The sequence below is a fragment of the Telmatherina bonti genome, assembly GCF_933228915.1.
Source record: "Telmatherina bonti genome assembly, chromosome: 10".
NCBI classification, from domain to species: Eukaryota; Metazoa; Chordata; class Actinopteri; order Atheriniformes; family Telmatherinidae; genus Telmatherina; species Telmatherina bonti.
Genome location: NC_136628.1, coordinates 1,981,820 through 1,991,985, shown reverse-complemented (window position 1 = coordinate 1,991,985; position 10,166 = coordinate 1,981,820). Strand labels below are relative to the sequence as shown.

At 52.3% G+C, this 10,166-nt stretch overlaps 1 protein-coding gene across 1 annotated transcript in view; it reads right to left on the bottom strand.

Moving 5' to 3' along the window:
• The window catches only part of LOC306761064 (CD166 antigen homolog), a 49,982-nt gene that overhangs the window by 27,095 nt on the left and 12,721 nt on the right, over window positions 1-10,166 (bottom strand). The window contains exons 7-8 of the mRNA XM_079247152.1: window positions 6,324-6,448; window positions 5,873-6,005 (exon numbers count right to left, since the gene is read on the bottom strand). Of these exons, the coding sequence (XP_079103278.1) occupies window positions 5,873-6,005; window positions 6,324-6,448 (258 nt within the window). The remainder of the gene's footprint in view (window positions 1-5,872; window positions 6,006-6,323; window positions 6,449-10,166) is intronic.

Here is a 10,166-nt window from a genome sequence, read left to right as displayed (position 1 = left end):
GAACATGTGGAATACACGAAGAAACACATGGAACAACTAGAACACACGTGGAATACACACATAAAACATGTGGAACACACACGTAGAACACACACATGGAATAACTGGAACACACGTAGAACACACATATAAAACATGTGGAACACACACGTAGAACACACAGATAGAAGATGTGGAACACACACGTAGAACACACAGATAGAAGATGTGGAACAACTAGAACACACACAAGGAACAACTAGAACACACGTAGAACACACATAGAACATGTGGAACACAGATAGAACACACACATAGAACAACTGCAACACACATGTGGAACAACTGGAACACATACATAGAACATGTGGAACACACACGTAGAACACACACATAGAACATGTGGAACACAGAACACACACATAGAACAACTGCAACACACACGTGGAACAACTGGAACACACACATGGAACAACTGGAACACACACATAGAACATGTGGAACACATGCATGGAACACACACACAGAAACAACTGGAACACACACGTGGAACAACTGGAACACACACAGAACACACACATGGAACAACTGGAACACACACGTCGAACAACTGGAACACACACGTAGAACACACACATGGAACAACTGAAACACAAACATGGAACACACACGGAACAACTTAAACACACATGGAACACACACGTGGAACACACATGGAACAACTGGAACACACACGTAGAACACACACATGGAACAATTGGAACACACACGTAGAACACTCAAATAGAACAACTGGAACACACACATAGAACACACGCATGTAACAACTGGAACACACACGGAACTCACACATAGAACTGGAACACATATTGAACACACACGTGGAACACACACATGAAACACAAGCATGGAAGAACTGGAACACACACGTAGAACATACACGTGGAACAACTGGAACACACATGTATAACAACTGGAACACACGTAGAACACACACATGGAAGAATTGGAACACACACGTAGAACACACACAGAACAACTGGAACACACGTAGAACAACTGGAACACACACGTAGAACACACACATGGAACAACTGGAACACACACGTAGAACACACACATGGAACAACTGGAACACACACATAGAACACACACGTAGAACACACACATGGAACAACTGGAACACACGTAGAACTGGAACACACACGTAGAACACACACGTAACAACTGGAACACACATGGAACACACACGTAGAACACACACAGAACTGGAACACACGTAGAACACACGCATGGAACAACTGGAACACACACGTAGAACACACACATGGAACAACTGGAACACACACATAGAACACACACGTAGAACACACACATGGAACAACTGGAACACACGTAGAACACACACATGTAACAACTGGAACACACATGGAAAACACACATAGAACACACACAGAACAACTGGAACACACGTAGAACACACGCATAGAACAACTGGAACACACACGTATAACACATACGTGGAACAACTGGAACACACGTAGCCATTTTCCAACAGCACGTTGGGAAAAGTTTTTGTTTCGAGTGAAACTGTTAATCAGACAGAAATGTTCCGACGCCACAACTCCACATGTGGAGAAAGTTGGAGTAACATGTTTTCCATGTATAGATCCACACGAGACTCTTCACTCACACAGAGAAGCACATGTGGGACGTTCTCCAGTGGAAGACACGTTAAGAAACACGGAAACAATCTAAAACCATGTTGTTTTCTCACAGCAGCTATGACAACAAACAAACAAACATCTTGATTGACAGCTGACACACCTGACACTGGGAACGTCACCAGGAACCGTCACCGAGAACATCACTGAGAACGTCACCGGGGAACGTCACCGAGAACATCACTGAGAACGTCACCGGGGAACGTCACTGGGGAACCGTCACCGAGAACATCACTGAGAACGTCACCGGGGAACGTCACTGGGGAACCGTCACCGGGGAACCGTCACCGAGAATATCACCGGGAACGTCACCGGGAGCGTCACCGAGAACATCACTGAGAACGTCACTGAGAACGTCACTGGGGAACCGTCACTGGGAACATCACCGGGAACCGTCACCGGGAACCGTCACCGAGAACATCACTGAAAACGTCACCGGGGAACCGTCACCAGGGAACCGTCACCGAGAATATCACCGTGACCGTCACTGTGACCGTCACCGGGACCATGACCATCACCGGGACCGTCACCGGGAACGTCACCGAGAACGTCACTGAGAACGTCACCGAGAACATCACTGAGAACGTCACCGAGAACATCACTGAGAACGTCACCGGGGAACCGTCACCGGGGAACCGTCACCGAGAATATCACCGTGACCGTCACTGTGACCGTCACCGGGAATGTCACCAGGACAATCACCGGGACCGTCACCGGGACCGTCACCGGGAACGTCACCGGGACCATGACCATCACCGGGAACGTCACCGGGACCATGACCATCACCGGGAACGTCACCGGGAACGTCACCGGGACCGTGACCGTCACCGGGAACGTCACCGGGAACGTCACCGGGACCATGACCATCACCGGGAACGTCACCGGGAACGTCACCGGGACCGTGACCGTCACCGGGAACGTCACCGAGAACATCACTGAGAACGTCACCGAGAACATCACTGAGAACGTCACCGGGGAACCGTCACCAGGGAACCGTCACCGAGAATATCACCGTGACCGTCACTGTGACCGTCACCGGGAATGTCACCAGGACAATCACCGGGACCGTCACCGGGAACGTCACCGGGACCGTGACCATCACCGGGACCGTCACCGGGACCGTCACCGGGACCATGACCATCACCGGGAACGTGACCGGGACCATGACCATCACCGGGACCATCACCGGGACCGTCACCGGGAACGTCACCGGGACCATGACCATCACCGGGACCATCACCGGGAACGTCACCGGGACCGTCACCGGGAACGTCACCGGGACCGTGACCATCACCGGGACCGTCACCGGGACCGTCACCGGGACCATGACCGTCACCGGGACCATCACCGGGACATCACCGGGACCATCACCGGGACCGTGACCGTCACCGGGAACGTCACCGAGAACATCACCGAGAACATCACTGAGAACGTCACCGAGAACATCACTGAGAACGTCACCGAGAACATCACTGAGAACGTCACTGGGGAACCGTCACTGGGAACGTCACCGGGACCGTCACCGGGAACGTCACCGAGAACATCACTGAGAACGTCACCGAGAACATCACTGACAACGTCACCGAGAACATTACTGACAACGTCACTGGGGAACCGTCACTGGGAACGTCACCGGGAACCGTCACCGAGAACATCACTGAGAACGTCACCGAGAACATCACTGACAACGTCACCGAGAACATCACTGAAAACGTCACCGGGGAACCGTCACCGGGGAACCGTCACCGAGAATATCACCGTGACCATCACTGTGACCGTCACCGGGAATGTCACCAGGACAATCACCGGGAAAGTCACCGGGACCATGACCATCACCGGGAACGTCACCGGGACCATGACCATCACCGGGAACGTCACCGGGACCGTGACCATCACCGGGAACGTCACCGGGACCATGACCATCACCGGGACCATCACCGGGACCGTCACCGGGAACGTCACCGGGACCATGACCATCACCGGGACCATCACCGGGACCGTCACCGGGACCATGACCGTCACCGGGACCATCACCGGGAACGTCACCGGGACCGTGACCATCACCGGGACCATCACCGGGACCGTCACCGGGAACGTCACCGGGACCATGACCATCACCGGGACCATCACCGGGAACGTCACCGGGACCATGACCATCACCGGGACCGTCACTGGGACCGTCACCAGGACCGGGACCGCCACCGGGACCATCACCGGGAACGTCACCGGGACCATGACCATCACCGGGACTGTCACTGGGACCGTCACCAGGACCGTCACCGGGAATGTCACCGGGACCATGACCATCACCGGGACCGTCACTGGGACCGTCACCAGGACCGTCACCGGGACCGGGACCGTCACCGGGACCGTCACCGAGAACGTCACTGAGAACGTCACCGGGACCATCACCGGGACCGTCACCGGGAACGTCACCGGGACCATGACCGTCACCGGGAACGTCACCGGGACCATGACCGTCACCGGGACCATCACCGGGACATCACCGGGACCATCACCGGGACCGGGACCGTCACCGTGACCATCACCGGGAACGTCACCGGGACCGTGACCATCACCGGGACCATGACCATCACCGGGAACGTCACCGGGAACGTCACCGGGACCGTGACCGTCACCGGGACCGTCACCGAGAACATCACTGAGAACGTCACCGAGAACATCAATGAGAACGTCACTGGGGAACCGTCACTGAGAACGTCACTGGGGAACCGTCACTGGGGAACCGTCACCGGGGAACGTCACCGGGACCGTCACCGGGACCGTCACCGGGAACGTCACCGAGAACGTCACCGAGAACGTCACCGAGAACATCACTGAGAACGTCACTGGGGAACCGTCACTGGGAACGTCACCGGGAACCGTCACCGGGAACATCACTGAAAACGTCACCGGGGAACATCACCGGGGAACCGTCACCGGGGAACCGTCACCGAGAATATCACCGTGACCGTCACTGTGACCGTCACCGGGAATGTCACCAGGACAATCACCGGGAAAGTCACCGGGACCATGACCATCACCGGGAACGTCACCGGGACCATGACCATGACCATCACCGGGACAGTCACCGGGACCATGACCATCACCGGGACCATCACCGGGAACGTCACCGGGACCATGACCATCACCGGGACCATCACCGGGAACGTCACCGGGACCGTGACCATCACCGTGACCGTCACCGGGAACGTCACCGGGACCATGACCATCACCGGGACAGTCACTGGGACCGTCAACAGGACCGTCACCGGGACCGGGACCGTCACCGGGAACGTCACCGGGGAACATCACCGGGGAACCGTCACCGAGAATATCACCGTGACCGTCACTGTGACCGTCACCGGGAATGTCACCAGGACAATCACCGGGAACGTCACCGGGACCATGACCATCACCGGGAACGTCACCGGGACCATGACCATCACCGGGACAGTCACCGGGACCATGACCATCACCGGGACCATCACCGGGAACGTCACCGGGACCATGACCATCACCGGGACCATCACCGGGAACGTCACCGGGACCGTGACCATCACCGTGACCGTCACCGGGACCGTCACCGGGAACGTCACCGGGACCATGACCATCACCGGGAACGTCACCGGGACCATGACCATCACCGGGACAGTCACTGGGACCGTCAACAGGACCGTCACCGGGACCGGGACCGTCACCGGGACCGTCACCGGGAACGTCACCGGGACCATGACCGTCACCGGGACCGTCACCGGGACCGTGACCATCACCGGGACCGGGACCATCACCGGGACCGTGACCATCACCGTGACCGTCACCGGGACCGTCACCGGGACCATGACCGTCACCGGGACCATCACCGGGACCGTGACCATCACCGGGACCGTCACCGGGAACGTCACCGGGACCATGACCATCACCGGGACCGTCACCGGGACCATGACCGTCACCGGGACCGTCACCGGGACCATGACCGTCGCCGGGACCGTCACCGGGACCATGACCGTCACCGGGACCGTCACTGGGACCGTGACCATCACCGGGACCGTCACCGGGACCGTCACCGGGACCGTCACCGGAGACCACGTGTGTGTTCAGATACATCGTCTGGACGAAGTTGTCTTCATGCTGGAGAAGTTCCATCTGTGTTCGGAAGGAGGACTCACAGTTCACGTAGATTCGTTTGGAGGCTTGAACTTCCTTGTTCTCTGGGAGGGAACATTTATATTCTCCAGACGCCTCTCTGCTGATGGAGGGAATGCTGTAGGTGTCCGAACTTTGCTCCGGAAGCTTTTTGTCCTGAAGGGGAGCAACGGGGTTATTCCAAAGGGAAAACATGGTCAGAAGCAGACTGTTGCAGACTGAGACGTGTTTACGCGCTACTCTACGACTCTTCACCGCTGCTGAACCCTTTCTGAAACAGTGCAAATCCCCCACAGGGAATCGAACCCTGCAACTCCACTCCTACTGATCCATATCTGATCATGAGCTGCATTTTATCTGACAAAACGCTTTTACTGTGTAGAATGTTGAATTTAGCATCTAAGCATTTATTAAACAGTGTGATGTTGAAGTTCCTCTACTGAAAGCTGCAGTGGTGAATAAAGCAGTAAAAACCTGGAAGTAGAAGAAGTAGGAGCTGGGTGGAGGGTTGCCATCGGCCTGGCACCTCAGCGTCACATTGTCTCCCTCTTCAATGGGCTGTTGGGACACAATCTCAAGGCTCGCCTTCTCCGATGGATCTGAGACGTTTACAGGACAACAATGAGATAAAGAAAAAGGAGATGTTAATGCTGAGTTTGTATAAATGTCCCACTGACACATAACTAACTCTTGGATTGTTTCAGATGTGAATACACGTATGGACATGTAGCGTAAGGTGACATGCCACCACGACCCAACGCAACCCTGCCTTATTACTAAAGCCCTTGGAAACCGTGTTGAAGAGAATGAGCCAAAGCAACACAAAGCTTCAGGGATTCAACTAGAGCTGCACAATTAATCGTTAAAGAATCGCGATCTCGATTCACACTCGTATACGATCTCATTTTCAAATGACGATTAAAAAAAAAAAAAAAAGACCGAGAATGCATTTCTAACTGGGACATCACCTGCATCAAAACAAGCGCTCCCTCTTTCTCCCTCAACAAACGGCGGATCCTTACACCACGTGATGCAGATGGCGGCTGGTAGGAAAACACATGGCGACTTTCTGGCTAAATCTGGCGACTTCTTTTGTTAAAAGCAACCAGCGACAAATTTACTGGAGACGTTACTGGAGTTACTGGAGACGTTACTGGAGACGTTACAGGAGTTACTGGAGACGTTACTGGAGTTACTGGAGACGTTACTGGAGACGTTACAGGAGTTACTGGAGACGTTACTGGAGACGTTACTGGAGACGTTACTGGAGACGTTACTGGAGACGTTACTGGAGATGTTACTGGATTTACTGGAGACGTTACAGGAGTTACTGGAGACGTTACTGGAGACGTTACTGGAGACGTTACAGGAGTTACTGGAGACGTTACTGGAGACGTTACTGGAGTTACTGGAGACGTTACTGGAGTTACTGGAGACGTTACTGGAGATGTTACTGGAGTTACTGGAGACGTTACTGGAGTTACTGGAGACGTTACTGGAGTTACTGGAGACGTTACTGGTGTTACTGGAGACGTTACTGGATTTACTGGAGACGTTACAGGAGACGTTACAGGAGTTACTGGAGACGTTACTGGAGACGTTACTGGAGACGTTACTGGAGTTACTGGAGACGTTACTGGAGATGTTACTGGAGTTACTGGAGACGTTACTGGAGACGTTACTGGAGTTACTGGAGACGTTACTGGAGACGTTACTGGAGTTACTGGAGACGTTAAAGAATCGCGATCTCGATTCACACTCGTATACGATCTCATTTTCAAATGACGATTAAAAAAAAAAAAAAAAGACCGAGAATGCATTTCTAACTGGGACATCACCTGCATCAAAACAAGCGCTCCCTCTTTCTCCCTCAACAAACGGCGGATCCTTACACCATGTGATGCAGATGGCGGCTGGTAGGAAAACACATGGCGACTTTCTGGCTAAATCTGGCGACTTCTTTTGTTAAAAGCAACCAGCGACAAATTTACTGGAGACGTTACTGGAGTTACTGGAGACGTTACTGGAGACGTTACTGGATTTACTGGAGACGTTACAGGAGTTACTGGAGACGTTACTGGAGACGTTACTGGAGACGTTACAGGAGTTACTGGAGACATTACTGGAGATGTTACTGGATTTACTGGAGACGTTACTGGAGACGTTACAGGAGTTACTGGAGACGTTACTGGAGACGTTACTGGAGTTACTGGAGACGTTACTGGAGATGTTACTGGAGACGTTACTGGAGTTACTGGAGACGTTACTGGAGACGTTACTGGAGACGTTACTGGTGTTACTGGAGACGTTACTGGATTTACTGGAGACGTTACAGGAGACGTTACTGGAGACGTTACAGGAGTTACTGGAGACGTTACAGGAGTTACTGGAGACGTTACTGGAGACGTTACTGGAGACGTTACTGGAGATGTTACTGGAGATGTTACTGGAGTTACTGGAGACGTTACTGGAGACGTTACTGGAGTTACTGGAGACGTTACTGGAGACGTTACTGGAGACGTTACTGGAGACGTTACTGGAGACGTTACTGGAGACGTTACTGGATTTACTGGAGACGTTACAGGAGACGTTACTGGAGACGTTACTGGAGACGTTACTGGAGTTACTGGAGACGTTACTGGAGATGTTACTGGAGACGTTTCTGGAGACGTTTCTGGAGTTACTGGAGACGTTACTGGAGTTACTGGAGACGTTACTGGAGTTACTGGAGACGTTACTGGAGATGTTACTGGAGTTACTGGAGACGTTACTGGAGATGTTACTGGAGTTACTGGAGACGTTACTGGTGTTACTGGAGACGTTACTGGAGATGTTACTGGAGTTACTGGAGACGTTACTGGAGATGTTACTGGAGACGTTACTGGTGTTACTGGAGACGTTACTGGTGTTACTGGAGACGTTACTGGTGTTACTGGAGTTACTGGAGACGTTACTGGAGTTACTGGAGACGTTACTGGAGATGTTACTGGAGTTACTGGAGACGTTACTGGAGTTACTGGAGATGTTACTGGAGTTACTGGAGACGTTACTGGAGACGTTACTGGCGTTACTGGAGACGTTACTGGAGTTACTGGAGATGTTACTGGAGTTACTGGAGACGTTACTGGAGACGTTACTGGAGTTACTGGAGACGTTACTGGAGTTACTGGAGACGTTACTGGTGTTACTAGAGATGTTACTGGAGACGTTCCTGGAGTTACTGGAGATGTTACTGGAGATGTTACTGGAGTTACTGGAGACGTTACAGGAGTTACTGGAGACGTTACAGGAGTTACTGGAGATGTTACTGGAGATGTTACTGGAGTTACTGGAGACGTTACTGGAGATGTTACTGGAGTTACTGGAGACGTTACAGGAGTTACTGGAGATGTTACAGGAGTTACTGGAGATGTTACTGGAGACGTTACAGGAGTTACTGGAGATGTTACTGGAGACGTTACAGGAGTTACTGGAGATGTTACTGGAGATGTTACTGGAGACGTTACTGGAGTTACTGGAGATGTTACTGGAGACGTTACTGGAGATGTTACAGGAGTTACTGGAGACATTACTGGAGACGTTACTGGAGTTACTGGAGACGTTTCTGGAGATGTTACTGGAGTTACTGGAGACGTTTCTGGAGATGTTACTGGAGTTACTGGAGACGTTACTGGAGTTACTGGAGACGTTACTGGAGTTACTGGAGACGTTACTGGAGTTACTGGAGACGTTACTGGAGTTACTGGAGACGTTACTGGTGTTACTGGAGACGTTACTGGAGATGTTACTGGAGTTACTGGAGACGTTACTGGTGTTACTGGAGACGTTACTGGAGTTACTGGAGACGTTACTGGTGTTACTGGAGACGTTACTGGAGTTGTTACTGGAGACGTTACTGGAGTTACTGGAGACGTTACTGGAGATGTTACTGGAGTCGTTACTGGAGATGTTACTGGAGTTACTGGAGATGTTACTGGAGTTACTGGAGACGTTACTGGAGACGTTACTGGAGTTACTGGAGATGTTACTGGAGATGTAACTGGAGATGTTACTGGAGACGTTACTGGAGATGTTACTGACGTTACTGGAGACGTTACTGGAGTTACTGGAGACGTTACAGGAGTTACTGGAGACGTTACAGGAGTTACTGGAGACGTTACTGGAGATGTTACTGGAGTTACTGGAGACGTTACTGGAGATGTTACTGGAGTTACTGGAGACGTTACAGGAGTTACTGGAGATGTTACAGGAGTTACTGGAGATGTTACTGGAGATGTTACTGGAGTTACTGGAGATGTTACTGGAGTTACTGGAGAC